This window comes from Acomys russatus, chromosome 8, assembly GCF_903995435.1.
Source record: "Acomys russatus chromosome 8, mAcoRus1.1, whole genome shotgun sequence".
Lineage (NCBI taxonomy): Eukaryota > Metazoa > Chordata > Mammalia > Rodentia > Muridae > Acomys > Acomys russatus.
Genome location: NC_067144.1, coordinates 28501642 through 28520004, shown reverse-complemented (window position 1 = coordinate 28520004; position 18363 = coordinate 28501642). Strand labels below are relative to the sequence as shown.

General features: G+C 43.9%; 1 protein-coding gene across 1 annotated transcript in view; it reads right to left on the bottom strand.

Moving 5' to 3' along the window:
• Positions 1-11479, bottom strand: part of Ccdc80 (coiled-coil domain containing 80) — a 31415-nt gene extending 19936 nt beyond the window's left edge. Inside the window, exons 1-2 of the mRNA XM_051149982.1 lie at positions 9563-11479; positions 1876-2032 (exon numbers count right to left, since the gene is read on the bottom strand). Of these exons, the coding sequence (XP_051005939.1) occupies positions 1876-2032; positions 9563-11476 (2071 nt within the window). The 5' untranslated portion in view covers positions 11477-11479. The remainder of the gene's footprint in view (positions 1-1875; positions 2033-9562) is intronic.
• Positions 11480-18363: the final 6884 nt, after the last annotated feature.

Here is an 18363-nt window from a genome sequence, read left to right as displayed (position 1 = left end):
ACGTCATCGTCACCACAGCCTATGAAGTAGGTTTGATTTTTTTCAAGACTTAAGAGCTGGCCTGGAGAGGTGGTTCAGCCATTAAAGGCTAGGCTCACAACCAAAAATATAAGAGTTAAGATTTAACCTGCCTAAGATAATGAATAAATTGTAACTCTGGATGTGAACCTACTGGCCTCCAAGAACTACTCATTTGGTTTCGTTGGTTTTCTTGATTGTGGTTGTTTTTGTTGTTTTGAGGCAAAGTATCACTATGTAGACCAGGCTGCCCTCAGATTCACAAGATTAAGGACGTGTGTCACCATATGCAGCTGTTGTTGAGGACGTTGTTCTCTCCCTCATACATGCACATGGCAGAGGGATGGAGTTCACACATCAGTTACTGGTACATGATGATTTATGTTGGGGGCCTGGAATGGGTGTTATTCACGTATCCTTTGCAGCCAGCTCAGGGAATGGTGAGCTAAGGAAAGAGAATGTGTAACTGAAAATGTACAGCCACGTTCTAGAGAGCCGCTGTGTAGCATTGTGCCTGTACTTAGGCCACTCTTATTTTACGCTAAAAGATTTGTTAAGACAATAGATATTATGTTAGCGATTGTTGTCACAATTAAAAGTGAATAGTCTAGAAAACTAGTCCATATGCAAATTAAGTTGACATCATAATTAGGACAGGTATGTCATTTGTACAGAGATCTTGTATCAGAAAAATCTGAGTTTTGCTATATTATTTTGTGTAAATGTTAATTAGTAGGAAAGATACTTTCACATCTTTTCAGAAGAAATGTATCTTATGAAAAAATATAGATGTAATGAAATATAAATAATTAATTCAAAGAACTTTTTATAACTAAACAACAAAATCAGTGAACTAATGTTTCAGAAAGGATGCTCAAAAAATAAAACTTTTGTTGGGAAGAAGGGCTTTAGTGGGATAGGGAGGGGAATGAGATGGGGTAATTGGGGGTAAAAATGACCAAATTCACACACAGGCACACACACACACACAGACATATAGACATACACACACACGCACGCGCGCACACACACATACACACACACTTGCCACATGGAAAGTTTTATAGATAAAAGAATTATAAAAGAAGCCATTGGCTCTGGTCCCAGTCTTCTGAGTGTGAGGCTTGACTAACTAGCGAATCTAGCATCATACCCATGGGAACTACTGCAAAACATTTCTCAGCTGCCTGCATGAGCTGCGCCTCATGAACCTCATATACATCAGCAACTTGAAAAATTGCAAAACTCTATAAAGTTCAGCCAAGTTCTTCTGCTTTTCAAGAGGATTTGGGTGAGGTTCAATCCATATTTTCTGTGGCTTTTTATTTAAACTAACAGTTTCTAACTCTAGCCAATTACCTCTGCAGGCCTGCCAGCATCTAGGTGTCTTGTAGGTTCCCATATGCAATAAATCACCTGTAGCAAAAAGCCTGTAGGCATGGCCGCTGGTACTGCTCACAGGCAAGAGGACCCAGAAACCAAGAGGAAAGAAAAGAACCTACTCCTTTCATTACCCCCAATCATGTAATACTTTTCTCATTTCCCTTTCTTTCTGATTTAAAAGAAGAGTACCTTCATGTCTTTGTTTTCAAATGCTGACATCTTATAGATAGACAGACAGACAGACAGATAGACAGATGATGGATGGGAAGATGGGTAGACGGATAGATGGGTGAATGGATGGACAAACAGACAGATAGACAGATAGGTATGCAACATCTACGCCACCACGATTAGTGTACCCTTCAAACATCCCAATGTCTCTTGATACCCAACCCCTCACTCAAGCTCTCTCCCATAACAACTGTCCCACCCCAGCTAAGAGGCAAAAACAAACAATAAAATACTAAAGTGCACCTAGCTGGAAGTGGTCAATTTTCATGGTGCTGTTGTTGACAGGACCAAAGATGGTGACCACAGAGATCCTCCTGGTGGCCATCTTGCAGAAGCTCTCCAGATACTCATCCCGCTGCTGCACGTACATGTTGTTCTCAGCCTTGGGAGTGGTGATTAGCTGGAGGTATAGGAGGACAAGCAAGCGTTAGCTTATAGTGCCCAAGTCACCGTTAGGCCAAACCCAAAGACAGCTGAGAGCAGAGGGCACCCAAACCGTTAACCGCTCTCTTAGGGAGTTGCATAATCAAACCCAAACAGACATTTAGACACTCTTTTTTTTTTTTTTAATAAAGTAAAAACTAGTTCTGATAGTTTAGACATCTTTATTCAGTTTTCTACTTTACCTTCATTTCATCTGTGCCATGGTTTTCCTATTTGTGGGTACACAGAAATATTTATTCTTCAAGTATGCCACATTCCATGAATAACTGACACTCACTAATTATCTTTCTTCCCTCATTTAGATCCTCATTATCCCAACTAAGTAATTAGACACTGACTAATTCAATCCTTTTTTTTTTTTTTTTTTTTTTTTAATCACTTCCACTATGTGGATAGAGTTTCACAGCCAGCCCTTGAACACTATGGAGTAGAATTTTTATTAGGTAAACTTGAAGACAGTTTTTATGATGGCTTTTAGGGCTACATTATGCCACACAGGTGATATTCATTGCCACCCCAGGCACAAGGAGGGGGTTTTGATAGTAGAACCTAGACCCACCCCATCACATGGCTTTAACTGTCTTACTTTAGCCTTCTCTAAACCAGACCTGGGTTTTGTTTTGTTTTGTTTTGTGTTTTTACCCATAGTTTATGACTCTTCTGATGAAAAGACACTTAAAAGATATTTTGGTCATTAGCCATCCAAGAAGCTTTATTTATTTTGTTTTGGTTAAAATGAGTATTCTTTGACTATTCTGTGTATGAATGCACATATGTGTGGGTATGTATGCATGTATATATGTGTGTATTTAGTCAGTTACCTAGGTCTTCTTGTACCCTCTAAGAATGTCTTACTTTTTAAATTTTTATTTTATTAATTTATTCAGATTACATCTAAATTGTTATCCCATCCCTTGTATCCTCCTGTTCCTCCCTCCCTCCTGATTTGACCCTATTCCCATCCTTTAAGTCTAAGACAGAGAGGGACCTCCTCCCCCACTATATGGTCATAGGCTACCAAGTCTCATGTTGGTAGCCTACTTATTCTTTCTCTGAGTGCCACCAGGCCTCCCAACCACGGGGAAGTGGTCAAATATGGGGCACCAGAGTTCATGTCAGAGTCAGTCCCCACTCTCCACATAACTGTGGAGAATGTCATGTCCATTGGCTAGATCAGAGTAGGGCCCGGTGGGGGTTCTGCTCACACTACTGCATTATCCAAGGATAATACAAGCAATAAACATGGAACCCCTGCTCTGTCTCACTGTTTTGAGTCTAGTTGAACACAGAAGCTTCTCTGGTCCTTTGGTCATTTTAGTTGCCTTCTCCATTGTCACAGATTTTTTCCAAGCTGAAAGCAAAACTATCTCCCACACTGTGAGAACAGGCAACAGAATCTTGCTTGCTCTGGAAGCAGAAAGACATGAGGTTGTTTTCTGATGATGCTCAGGTCCTTCTTGACACTGCCCCACCCCCACCCCTGAACCAGACCTCATAACACAGGTGTCTGCAGTAAGGCCTGCCCATCCCTCTTTGTTGGCTCACCCCTGGGCTTGGAGGCAAGCCGTATATGTTTCTTTTTTTCTGTAAACATTTTCTTGCATTTAGCCATGCTCAAATTTAACAGTCATTTTTCCATTCACCCACCCAAAACTTATAAGCTATTTCTAAAGTCTGTGTCTACCAGGTTAGCATTTTGAGTGGGAGATGTTACTATATTGTTAATCTCTGTCAAACGTTTTATCAAGAGTGGCCAGTCAACTTGGCTCCAAATTTATCTTGCTGTTTATTTTTCTCCATCAGAGTTGTTTATTGATGCCCACAGACTTTTCCTGCTGTAGCTTCTGGCTTTGACAAAATAGTGTCTCTTGGAAATTAAAGTGTTTTCTGGAAGCCTGTGAGTGGAACATTAGCAAAGGTTTTTGGTTTTGCTTTTTAATTTTTTTTTTCTTAGTTCATTAATTTAAGCAGGCATGTTGCAGTTCATTTTCAGTTTTGTGTTTCGTGCCTGTTTGGATGGACATAGCAGCCAGAAAATATGTTTTTAAAAAGCTAATTTCCATGAGAAAAAGTATAAACATTCCACACACTACCTAAAATGTATCCATTAATTCAGACACAGCCTTGAGAAAAAAAATTATGCGGGCGAGGGTGGGGTTCTAAAATAATATGCTGACCATCTGTTTGGTTGTTAGTTTGTTTTTCGTTAGCTGTATGTTTTGATACGAAAGGATGAGTTTTGAAATTTTATTTTAACGTGTCACATTTTAGATGTTTCCCTTTGTGCCTTGTCTTTGGTCACAAGTAGACCATTTTGGGATGAGCAAAATGCTGTGTACATGAGAAGATAAAACAGTGACGACAAAGATAAAGAGATTGGCTGCTCATGGTTTTGGACTCCCAGACGCTAGATGACTGATAATTATCATCCACTCCCCTCATATCCCTGCTCCAGCTCCGTTTCATTGCCTCATTCTTTGTCATGGAGCCCTGTGGTCCATGATCATATTTTAAGAGTTCTCAAAGCCTCCTCCAGTGTTCCCCTCCTGGGCATGTCTAATTAAGAATTTCAGACAATATGTAATCTCAGAGTTGCTGTTCCTCCCTTGCACGGCAGCTTCTCCCACAGAGCTATTGCCCAGGGATGTTGCAACTCACCAGTAAGGTGATGTCCACGTGGCACAACTCACCTCCTGGCTTCTGGCCTAGCAGGCTCTCTCCCCAGGCCATAATTATGAGCCCTCTCTACCCTTGTTATCAGAACAATCTCAATGACAAAAACAAAAGCCACTTTAGGCAGAGTGTCACAAAGGAGAAGGTGATGTCTGCTGTTGAAAGTCTAGCACTTTTGGCTTAGCTCAATCCCTGGGTAGCCTGTGGCCTCTTACCTTCGTCACCTTTGCCATGGAGAAACCTCTGTGTGAACTTCATAAAGTCTCAGGGATTGAGCAATAGGCATAGATCTTTGTATGGGCTGTGCATCCAAGCACACACATGTCTGTTGCCCTTGACTAGTTGCCACTCTCATACTCTCTGTGTTTGTCCATGTTCTCCAGCTTCTTACACCCTCCAAACTCTTACTGCTTTTAATTATAGCTATAGTTCTCTGCCCATCTCACATGAAAGTTTTGTATCCCCATTATATGTACTTTTTTATGTTGACATCAAGTTCCTTAAGGCATTAAGATCTTGGACCCTGTTCCCTATTCTGTGATCCATGCTGGCCTGCCTACGTTCCTCAAGCTACAGAGATCAGGTCCATCCGTACCAGGAACAGGGGGATCCCTGACTAGGAAAATCAAGACAGAGCTCATAAACCAGATGAAAACCTCCTTACACTTAATCGGCTGATGGAGTCTGCACAGGGAAAAGGGAGCAGCTGATCATCTGACATGTCAGAGCCTTTCCCTGTGTGTTGACATCCCTGTCACATCCATTTTCTAGCTTGGCGGAGTTTCTAACAGGGCTTAAAATGGAAACTCTTTCCAGTTTTCTCTTCCTAGAAAGAGTGCCACAGCACTCCTCAGAGACCGGTCCTGTCCTTTGCCTTCTTTCCAGCTTAATGGCAGTAACTCGGGGTATGTGTCATGAATTTACAGTGTGCTGTGATTTTATTTGTGTTTCTGTTCCAATGGTGTGTTGGGCCAATGAGTCCCAGAGGAGAATGAAGTCTGGTTGTATAAAGTAAAGGGAACAAACAAGATTCAGAAGATACCAGGGAAGTTATGGAGTAGTTTAAGTCTCCACTTAGTCTAAGTACTGGATTTGGCACAAAACATTAGATTTTGAAAGGATTCCATAAGCTAACTTTCTGCCTTGTAAAACAGAACCTTCAATCCTTTTCTAAAACTAAACCGTGTAAGTGGATGGTCATCTCAATATCCAAGTATCTGAAGCAATGTTGAAAATATTGACTCACTTGGATTATAGGAGATCCCATGGTCAAAGAAAGCTGAGCTTGAATTCATGCTGTTCAGCATATCAAGATCCCTGTATGGTGACAAGTAGGTGGATCTCAGAGCCACCAAATGACTATCTGTTAGCTTTCCTTTACAAAGACTATCGTTTTAGTAATAAAAAGCTATCCCCTGTCTCTGTAGCCAACCCCAAATGGACATCAAGCAGTCTGAAGGAATAAGGAAATGTTCTTCAACACCTGGCTGTGTGGTAATGACAGTAACTCCATATTTGCACTTACTACACAATGTGGCTATTTCTTCACTTGTCTCAAAAACTCAAAGCTCAAAATGAAAATTCAAAACTATATATTACTTATTTATTGTATGTAGGGCTTGTAGGTGTGTGGTGCATATGGAAGTCAGGGACAACTTCTGGTTCTACCATGTGGGTCCTGGGGGTTGAACTCGGGCTGTTAAGCTTGGTACTGGGCCCTTTTACCTGCTGAGCCACTTCACTAACCTTAATATGAAGTTTTAAATGTTCATAATTATTAATGAATAGTTTTGTTTTCCAATTTTCCATTTTCTTTGTGGCACATACCTGGCAAAGCTCATACCCAATAGAAGGGAGGTTGGAGTGCGGACTGACTTTGATTGACAGATAAAGATCTTTGTTATACAATAGCTGCATGCCTTGAGTGACCATCTCAAGTAATCTAAACTTCTGTTTTCTCATTGGGGAAAGGGGGTTAAAAAATCATTCCTTGTAGCAATTGTGAGAACTAAACCATGCAGTTTCAACAGAGTAGAAACTGCTCTTTTTTTTTTTTTTTTTTTTTTTTTAATTAAACGAACTGAGAGGCAGGGGGGCTTAAAGGACTGAGCTCTGACCTAAAAGCAGGATACCTGGATCTATCTGCAATGTGCTTGGAGGCCTGGAAGAAGCCATTGGTTCAACCACAACTTACACAGTTGCTGCTAGAGTTCCCCTAACTAATTGGTTAAATAGCAGCTATGGGGTGTTTTTTAATCTAAAGAATGATATGAATGAATACAAAGCACCAGAGGGTTTTACGATAAATTAGAGTCAGGGATCCAGTTACTGAAAAGCTAGAGACGTGAGCCAGAAAGTCCACACCATTTCTTGGAACGCAGCCCCACTCATACGTTGAGCACACGGGTTAAGTTAAGGCTAGCTAGAGGTAAGCCATACTTTAACAGCTCAGGACTGCTAAGCCTTAATGAATGCTAATTGAATCGCCACACTTCCTGCATAATGTCAGCTGAGTTTGATGGAAAAAGTGAGTGGGAAGGGATGCATGCATCAGTAAAGCCTTTCACCCAGAAGCATTGTTTTGATGTCGTGATGGTGCCACCTTGTCTTTCCTACCCCACCCTTCCTTCATACATCATTAGAGCTCCAGAAAACACACTAGTGATATGATCAGCTGGTCACACACAGGACTGACAGACTAAACTGTATCCTGCTGGGATTTTCTTTCTAATAACAAACCTGATTCTCTGGCTAGCTCCAAAGAGCCAGCGTAGGCAGAAGCAATCCCAGCTGGCTTCTTTTTTGCCTCGTATCACATCAGCAGAAACTGTCCTTTGAGTTTCATTTGATAACAATTTATGACAAGGAATACTGTTAAAAGCAGAGAAGCCCCAGCTGGGCATTGCAAACTAACAGAGAGCTGGGAACAGGCAGGAGAAGTCGAAGGCACAGCTAACATCCGGTATGGCACGTGAAATCCCATTCTTTTGACTTACCCACTTGGGGCAGTGAGAGTGTTTATCAGGCGGGTGCACAGTAACAATCCTGGCATTTTACCCTTGATGACTTCTTTCTGTGTTTAATTTCTAGCCATGAGGCATGCTCTGCCAGCCTTGTTGGCTAAATGGGCAGAATTGGGTGAGAGGGTGCTTTAGTGGGCTGGGCAAAGTCCCAGGTACTCAGAGAGCAAAGCAGCCAACATGCTAATGCTTTCCCATGCCCCCAAGAGAGCAGCTTGGCTCCTTGGATGCCACACAAACATTCAGGTACCAAGCAGCCTGAGCTGTACTTTGAAGTCAGTGATTCTTATAGAACTAACTGGAATATTTCCATTTCAGTTTATGTGTTCTGGAAATACACAAGCAGCTATTAAAGGACTTTAACAAATAACCTACCATCTGATGACCCAAATTTGTACAGTCACTTGAAAACTCTGCTTTAAAACACCATCAAACTACACAAAAGACAAAAGGGGGGAGTCAGTCTCTCTCTCTCTCTCTCTCTCTCTCTCTCTCTCTCTCTCTCTCTCTCTCTCTCTCTCTTCTCTCTCTTCCTTTCTCCCTCCCTCCCTCCTTCTCTCTCTCCCCCAGAGGTTAGGTTTTATTCTAATCCCTAACACCACTATTGATATAAATGAAAAGAAAAATCCAGGACACACTCCACCCAGAACAAATTCCACAAAGGCCTCTGTCCTGGTTAACGTTTCAAATGTGCATTTTAAAAATGGTGAAACCACTAAAAGATACATTGTCATCAAAGTCTCTCTGCTCAGGCCATTAATCCAAATTTAGGACACTTTGGACAAACTAAAAGACTCTTGAGAAATGCCCTAGAGAGGAGTGTCTGTCTGGCTTGCAAGATGGATGCAGGCCAGGAGCCAGCTCCTACGTTTGGGGGAATGGGCGTGGTCACAATGGCCTGACATGGCTCCCTCAACCAACATCCAAAAAAAGCCTCACCCAAAATGAACTTGCTGATCTTTTACTACGTGTTATGTGTAACATATTAAACTTTTCCTTGGCAGCCTAGGCTAATACCATGGTGTTAAGAAGCCAGGGTTAGGGTAGACATCTTGGAGGTGTTCTCAAAACATGGGCACATACAGAAGGCGTCATAAACAGAAGGAGTCATTGCTCTGTCCTTGATGAGGAAAAGACTTTTCATTTAGGATTGGCCTGTTCCTGCCCAAAACCCTCCTCCAATTTATCTAGACCCTTTCACCGTTTTACAGATGGTGGCAACTAACGGCCACAGAGAAGCTTCCAGAGATGAATGTGAGCACACTCAACACTGATGGTACTCAGAATGCCGGGCAAAAAGGTGAGGATTGAATATCTCCCTTCCCAACATGGCCACACATGCCCATTTCCAATACAGCCTCAGAAGAAACTGACACCTGACTTCAAAATCATGCACACCTCTGGGGCGCTAGAAACTGGAGCAAACGACTCAGGCCACATGCCGTCCTGGGCTTTTTTCTGCTCTTTCTAATAATTAGAGCAATGATGGAGGAGGCACCTTCCTGGAGAGAAGATATCTGCTCACTGGTTTTAATAACCGCTCTTGAGTTTCACAGCGACCAACTCACTATGCAGACCAGACTGACCTTAAACTCCCAGAAATCCATCTGCCTCTGCCTCCCAAGTGCTAAGATTGAAGGCATCGGCCACAACACCCTGCCCCCAATCTTCATGAACGTGAGGCAGGTTCAATCCCTGTCTGTGTCCCAAGAAGTGATTTAAAAACCTATAAAACAAATGTATCAATGCCCCAACCTCAGCTAACAGGAGAAAGTGCCAAATGGGTTACTTACGAGGAGTCTTCGTCTGCCTTCGAAAGACCCCAGCAGGTCGGTCACTGACTTCCTGGGACTTGGAGTGAGATGCTTTGGCACGGGCTTGTGATAGCCATCCTGCTCTGTTTTGCCGGCCTTTTTCTTCTTGTTCTTTTCTTTCTCTTGCTTGCTCTTTTTCTCAGCTTTTTTCGTTTGCTTTTCACTCTTGAGTAACTTGTCTGGTTTTGCACTCTTCCCTTTTTTTTTCTTCTCCTTCTCGGGTTTCTCAAGCTTCTCGTGCTTTTTCGACTCCTTGGCATTCTGGGAGGGAATGTTATCCACCTGCCTCTCTTCCTCCCCGTGAGGATTGGTGGGCCGGCTGAGGCTGAGGTCGTACTTAGCTTCATACTCATTGCTGAGAATTTTGTCCTTCTTTCTGGACAGCTTCCCCTTTGCTGGCTTGTGAGGACCTAGTACTACATTTGGATCCTGAGGGCCATGCTCTCGTCTGTCTGTCCGGTTGTCGCGGAAGCGGCTTGTGCCCGCAACTCTTGTGCTGCCCTCCCAGAGGGTGGTAGGCGGGGTGGTCATGAAGCTCCCATAGTTGGTAGCTTTGCTGGGCCTCTTGGTGGCCTGTGGCTTCTCCCTCTGTTGCCCCTTCCGAGGCAGAGGGTAGAGCTGCTCTGAGGCTGAGGGGCCCTTAGTGGTGATCACCTCAGCTGTTGCAGAGGGCCTGTGGGAGACTGAGAAGGAATGCAGCCGGGATGTCCAGGGCCTTTGGGTGGCTGGATAGACAGTTGTGGTTGTAGGTCTTGCAGCTACTGTCACCGCTCGGGATGTGGCCCGAGTGGCTGTTGTGACTGGAGCAGGAGGAAGGGTGGTGGCCCTTGGAGTTGGGGGAGGTTGGGGAGTGGCTGCCTTGGTGATGGCCAGCTTTCTGTGAGGCTCTCTGGTCGGGTGGACTTGGGCTCTCTTTGGGTCCTCTTTCCTCTTCTCACTGCTCGGGCCTGTGCTTCCCGCCCCTCCGCCGCCATTGTTTCCTTCCTGGACCACGTGCCCCTCCATGCCCGAGGCCTTACACTTTTGGACAAAACCCTTCTGCCTGAGCTTCTCGATCCTGCGGATGGGGCCTTGATCAATGACCTCATACATGGCCTCCAGTCTAACCGGGTAAGGGTAGCGCTCCTCCACCTGGAGAGTCTTCTTTAACAATACCATGCTAAACTTGCCCTTCTCCAGTTTCAGGAAGCTCATCAGCTTCGGGATGAGACTGGGATCCAGTGGCTGCTCCAGAATCTGGCCCTCACTGGTGATCCTCCGTACCTTGCCCCCTTCCTCACCTGCCTGGTGGAACAGCACGATCTGTTGGATGTGCCTTTCTGCCAGCTCGCAATACACATCGTCCTTTAGGAGACTCATCATGAGGCGGTAGTAGCCCTCTGAGGCATGAGGGGCTGAGATGACCCACACTCTGTTCTTCCCTGCAAAGCTGGCCAGGATATTGGGAGAGCTGGACCCAGAGGGGAAACGCAACATTCTTGACCGAGCGGAGGACCCCTCATCTCGAACCATCTCACGCGGGGAGCTCCTAGCTATGGGTCTCAACTCAGGTCTGACTGGGACTCCATTGATACCTGAGGGCGCTGGCCTCATGGTCGGGGAAGCTAATCTCAACACTGGTACGTTCTTTCTCCTTTGGAGAGGCTGAGGGTTTGGTTCTTCCTGAGTGGATTTCTCAGTTCCACCAGACCTCCCCGTGTGCCTCAGATATCGAGCTGACCTACTGCCAATAGGAGAGGCCCAAGGTACTTTCTGCCCTGTGAGGCTGTCGCTATCCAAGCCAGGGGAGTGAGATTCTGATCCACACACCAGCCACACGGCAAGCAGCACGGAGAAATGGGGTCCCATTTTCCACATCATTGTGTTATCCACTTGGGGACGCAGAGGGGTCATAATACAAAAATAAAAATAAAAATAAATTAAATACAATGAGAAGGGAGAAAAAGAAAGAAAAACATTAATTGCAAACACAGCTGGGCATTATTATCGCTTTCTCTACTTTGGCCAAGGGGAAAGGGCAGGGGGTTGCTAAAGAAGAAAAAAAGGGGGGGCGGGTAGAGGGGAGAAAGCAGGGTAAAGGCTTCTTTCAAGCTGCCGTGATTGTTAGTGTTTAGCAGATTCTAAGCAGGAAATCCAGCTTTGCTTCACAGGCAGCAGGCATGCTAGTTCTGCCTCAGCTGTGCTCCGGGTACACCAGACACCATGTAAGCCAAGCACTGCAATCCTAACAGCATTCACACCTTGTCTCTTCGAGCAAGCAGCAAGCAAACAAACAGCAGAGAGCCAAGATCGCACACTCACGTCGTGCGTGGTTCATGGAGAGGAAATGCGGAGGCTTTCAAAAAAGAAACTTGAAGGTTGGTTCCAAGGACAGTTTCCTAGCTGAGATCGGTTCCTTCCAGCCCTCTGTCTCCTTGTGGAGGGTGAGTAACACAAAAGGAGGTGTTTGTGAAGCAGCCCCAGGGAGCCCAGCCTGAGCTGACTCCTTTTCTTTCTGGCTGTGTCTTTTTACCTTCTGGTCCAGTGGGATGAGGTGAAAGTTGCTGTCCTTGGGACTGTCCAGATCTCCATTGATCTGCAGTTTTCTCCTGGGTCTCCGGGTGCCAGTCCTTTGCTGCCACAGGGATTGTTCTGCAAGTGAATTCCTAGAGACTTCTGACTCTTTCCCTCTGAGGAGTTTCAAGATCTTTCTTATCACCCTTTCTCCAGCAGCCTGGCTGAGCCCCTTTGTTTCCGAGCGTAAGAGCGCTGGGATTAATATGTTTTCCAGGCTGAGGGAAAACAGAGGAACGTGAGTGTGAAAAAAGGGAGCAATCTCTCCCGTCCTTTCGGTCTCTCCTCCCTTTATTTCTCCCCACCTTTTTTTTTCCTTCTCTTTTTCCTTCTCCTTCTATTTCTTCTTCCTCATCTGGATTCCATCCCAGAAATGTCAGGGCTACCTCAGGTTTGTTCCAAACCAAACTCAAACAACAGCAGCCACTGGAAATCAAGAAACTTCGCTAAGAATTTAACAGATCAGCAGAAACACGCCTCCTTCCCGTTTCAATACATGGAGAGTCAGTGAACCTGGTGAGGAAGGAGAGGGCTGAGCTTGGGCTGGGAAAAGTTTTGAAATGCTGCACATCATCATCATAAATCACTTCAGAATAGGAAGACCGAGGACTTAACCCCTTCTATGCCGAGCCATGAGACAGCTCCCCCTCCCCCTTTGTGGATTCTCAAACTATGGTTTGAAGGGGGGAAATCCTCAGATTTCTCCATCAGACTGGTTTTCTAAAAGACAGCTGCTCGTTTGGGCCACAGAACTTGGCATTGCATATCCAGACAGTATGCATCTATTTATAGTTCCACACGTGTATTTTTTATCTCCTTCTGCCTGCTTTATGCTTTGAGTTTGGGGTTGGAAAAGCCCATGGAAAACATGACTAAGTTGTTTTTATATTATGCTAATTGGGCTCATGTTACTGTATTCTTGGTCCTTATTTCTCCTTGGGGTAGGTGGAAGCTGGTAAAAGGCAGGCAATGCAGGCAAAGGCTGCTGCCTCCTGAGACTGCAGTTGGACATTACATCAGGGAATGGGCATCCTGGCTTCCAGCTTCTCCAGAGATGGTGAAGAAAGTGTGTGTGTGTGTGTGTGTGTGTGTGTGTGTGTGTGTGTGTGTGTGTTGCAATGTTCAGCTCTCCAGATACTTTAGGAATCTGGAATTCTTTAGTCAGTCCCTAGAAGCAGTTGTCTGAGTGGCTGGGAAGATGGCTCAGTTGTTAAGTATGAGGCCCTAAGTTCAGATTCTCAGCACTCACATAGAAACTGGGCACTCAGGTATAGCCCCCCTCACTAAAGAGAAGGAACAGAGAGACAGATGAATCCCTGGAGCTCACTGGCCAGCCAGCCTAGCTGAATCAACAAGTCCAGGTTCAGTGAGAGACCCTTTCTCAAGAATGTAAGGCCAAGGGGCTAGGCAGACTCAGAGCATTCATTGCTCTTGCAGAGGTCTTGGGTTTGATTTCCAGCATCACTTGGTACTTCACGGCCATTCAGAGCTACAGTTCCAGGCAATCTGGACCTTTCTGAGGCCACTACAAAGCATGCACATGATATATATATATATATATTATGTGTGAGTGTACAGGAAAAACATTCATACACATTAAATAAATAAGGTAGAGAGCGACTAAGGAATATGACTGACATCATTATTTGAGCTCCACTTCCTGCTACATGTGTGCACACAGACAAATATGCACATATACACATAACACACAGATACACACACGGGGGGGGGATCATATCAGGGTCTACAGGAGAGATTGTGGCAGCTTTTAGCTTCCATCGTCTAGGTCTGCCATGAGGATTCAGCTTTAGGAGAGAATGGAAAACATCCCAGGTTCTGTGGGTTTTTCTTCCAATCTTTCCAGTTCAGTGTCAGCTTACACCAACAGTGGCAACCCAGGGTCCACCAAAACAAATGGCTTCTCTCAGTGGGTAAAAACCTCAGCCCTAGTTGCATGCCTCAGTCAGCTCCATCTCTCCCAGTCACACGTGCTTTCCCTGCACAGGAAGTTCTGAGTGCAGAGTGGAGACAATCTTGGTTGTATTGCTTTTATCTCATTGTTTAGAGTGCACAGGGTACCAAGCAGGAAGTTTCCCTGTCTGCTCGCTGTGCACCATTGTGAACACATTAAAGTCAGAATTTCAGTTCAAACCGTAAAGCTGGCCAATGCTTCATGCTCAGTAATGGAGTCTAGATGTTATTTTTATTATCCTCAGATGTGTTCCACACTATGCTCAGTAAACCTTCCTTCTCATTTCTTCTTGCTGTTTTCTTCTCTTCTCCTCTACTGACAGCAGCTTCCAGGTTACCAGGCTTTTTCCAGGACTTAGTGCTTTCACAGTTTGTGTTATTTCACACACCTGGGAGATTACAGGATGATTCCCTCACATTATAACTCAGCAGAGGCCTGGCATGTTTCAATAAATTTCTTGTTGTTACACAAATAATTGACTGTGATGGCACTGCAGTTCAGACAGGTGTCCTACAGAGAGTGCTGTTCTGCCTTCACCTCTCATTTTCTGCCTACGTCCTTCCTTTTTAAAATATACTCTCAGTTCCTTTATGTTTCCAATTTTCATAAAAAGAGTCTTTTGTTGATTTGTTCAACCAGAGCTAATGTATCCTTTTAGAGTTCTGCTTTCTGAAATAATTGTGTATGCTTACCTTTTGCCTTCCTTAAAAATATCACTCTTTTTTCCTGAGTTCTCATGGATTCTATGAACTCCCCAAGCATAGGCACAACACTGGAAACCTGTGCCCCTTGTGAGAGTAAAGCTGAGATCCAGTTATATCAACAAGCTGGTGGTGTCCAAACTGGAAGCCACTCTGAGCTGCCTTTCTCTTCATCAGATGTTAGGCTCTCCTTCCTCCTGTGAGACTTTGCCAGTAGATGGCGCACTAAACACATGAGTGCGAGCAGACCTGCTGATGCCACTGGGATTTCTCTCGCTTGTTCAGTTTTCCATCTTGAATGTAAACCCTCACTGGGACTTCAGAAAAACTCTCCAGGGACATCTAGGGTGCGTGAGTCCAGTAAGAAGAATTTAAAGAACAGGTTCACTTCTATCCCTTTATGGGGAGACCTATAATGATTTGTGGCTTACAAGGATCTGAATTTCTATTTCTTTCAAGCTCTGTCTTCCTGAAACCTAAGAAAGACATCATTTAGTTTAAGGATGGGGCGTATCTAGAGCAGATGCCAATGCTGGGTGGATGTGTACTCAGTCAAAGGCAAAAGGAAATATGGACTAATTTGAGAGGGATTGTTTGGTTTAGTTGTTGGTCTTGTAGCCCTGTGTGTCTCTGGAACTCACTACATAGACCAGACTGGCCTTGAACTCAAAGAGATCTTCCTGCTTCTGCGTCTGAGTACTGGAATTAGAGGTGTACCCCTCCTTACCCCAAACAAGAGTAAATCTAACTTGGAGATTTTGAGGCAGGAAACTACCTGGTGTTGACTGCATAGTAATTGAGCAGGAGGAAAGAATCGGTTATCAGGACTGCTTTAGAAAAATGGGGGTAGGAGATTGTGGTGGTCTGAAAGAAAATGATCCCCATAGGCTCAGAAGGAGTAGCACTATTAGGGGTTGTGGCCTTGTTGGAATAGGTATAGCATCGATGGGGGAATTGCGAGTCAGTATCGTCTTCCTGCCTATGGGTCCAGATGCAGAGCTCTCAGCTCCTTCTCCAGCAGCATGGCCGACTGCATGCCACCATGCTTCCCACCATGGTGATCATGGACTAAACCTCTGACACTGAAGCCATCTGCAATTAAATGGCTTCCTTTATAAGAGTTACCTTGGTCATGATGTCTCATCTAACCAATGAAACCCTAACTAAGACAGACGTAGTTTTCTATTGAAAGTCAAAGTGGGTATAAAGAAAAAGACATCCAGAAAGTAGACCACTAGCTGGCTGGACCCACATTCATAGAAATGTGCTGTCCCGGGCACAGCAGAGAATCCAGGCTTTCCATCGCCTGCAGAGAGCTCTCTAGCTCAAAGTAACACTCAGTAGATGCCACTGAGCTAAATTCAAAACACTCTTCTATTGCCTGGAAAATTCACTTGCTTAGGAGGAAACAAGAAACAAGTGGGGAAGAAAACAATCCAACATTTCAGTGTTATGGGACAGGGAGCAAAGAGAGAAAAAGAAACTAGCATTTCAGTGTCATAGGACAGGATAGCTGACTTCCTTGTTCAAGGATTCCCTTTTCTTCAGCAGGAAGGCTAGCAGAGCCATTTGGTCATACCCCGATGTGGACACCAAATATTCACATGGTGGACATGACTGTGGTTTTTCTTTCTACCCTCAGACTTTAGTTAGATGGTGTTCTTTGGCCACATTTATGTTCTTCGGCATGCAAATAAACTCTCCTTTCTTGGTATTCACAGTAGAGGAGGACCGAAAGGGGGAAAAAAGGCCAAACGCAAACCCCACCATGACCATTAACTCAGGATTCTACAGAAGCCCAGAGAGGTTCTGAGAAAAGATAACCCCAAGGCAAATAAATAATTAAATTTGTTCTCAAACTACCAACCAAATGCCACATACTTGATTTAAACTTGAAAACCCTGTGTGATTTTTTTTTTCAAATATAAATGGCTCCCTAAAGAAGACCTGAAGAAGTAAACCACCAATACACATGCTGATATGAAAGGGAGAATCTCACAGCCCCCTACCCTTAGATGAAGAACTGCAGGCAATCAAGAGATGCTGAGAGCAGTTGAAATGGTCTTCCCTAACAATGAGATGCTTAATTGGTTAGCCAATACCAAATGGTCAGCCCTGACCCCAGATACATGTAATTAACACTAAATGGATTGAGAAGGTTGTATTTATATAGTTAGGCGTGTGTGTGTGTGTGTGTGTGTGTGTGTGTGTGTGTGTTTGTGTGCTTGTGTGCGCACACATATGTGTGCATTTGTGAGAGAGAGAGAGAGGGAGAGAGAGAATGTAGAAAATATATGCATATGTATGTAATGATAATTAAAGAAAAAGAGGCCATGATTTTAAGACAAATCAAGGCAGGTGCATGGAGGGGTTGGAGTGAGAAAAGAAAAAGAGAAGGCAAAAAATAAAAACATATTAATTTTAAAAAACTAAAATATAATCAAAAGCAAAATACACAGAACATATCTACATACATTCATACACACACACTACATACATACGTATATAAGCTAATGGCCCAAACTCTCAAGAACAATGAACAGTTACTGTTTTTTTCTTTTAGGTTGATATAAGCACTTAAGGGTTTGTTAGGGGAAGTGTAAAGGCACTTCAGGAATATATTAATCTTATAGTTAGAGAACATTGCAGGATCTTACCCTAGCAGACATTAAAGTGATTGACTCCTCATATTTATTTATTTATTTGGGCTATTTATTTTTGTTTGTTTATTGTTTAAGAACATTTGCCTGCATGTACGTATACGCACCATACGCATGCCTAGTGATTTCAGAGGCTAGAGGGCAGAGTTGCATCTCCTGAAACTGGACTTACAGACAGTTATGAGTAACCACACGGCGCTTGGAAACTAAAAATGGATCTTCTGCAGGAGTAGCAAGTGCTCTTAATTACTGAGTCATCTCTCCAGCACCTAAAGGCTCTTTGTAAATGCCCATGGCTGGCAGTCTAAGCTTTACATCTTTACTGTTCTGTGTGAGAGGAATGAACCCATCTGAATCTGAATATGAATTTGCCGCTTGGAGCATCCATGCAGGGGTCAGGGAGATGTACTTTCAAAGCCATTTAGTGCATACTAAAGATTTCTACCAATCACAGTTGTTTCTTTCTGCATCCCCATAGGTCTAGCCAAGATGGAAAAAAAACAATTTATTTCTGCATTGTTATCTTGTTTTGTGTTCTTGGCGGGGGGGGGGGGGGTTGTTCGTTTGTTTGTTGTTTATTAAGGAGTTGTTTGTTTATTTCATTTTTGTTTTTGTTTTTTTTACCTTTCTTGCATGTGTTTGCCCAAAGTGTAAATTTTGCACCAGGATTAACAGTCATCCAGAGTCTTTTCCTAGAAGCCTGTAGCCTGTCAGAGAAGATAGGCAAACCTAGTACGCGCCAGCTTTCTCCTCAGGTACGTTTCAGGACCAACAACACCATGTTAGGGGTCAATCAAGGTGTACCTTGAAAAGTATATTGAGATTTGAGATCTCTGCTTGCTGCTTGTGATGAGGTGAACAGCTTTGTTCTGCTACACTCCGTGCCATTGTGTT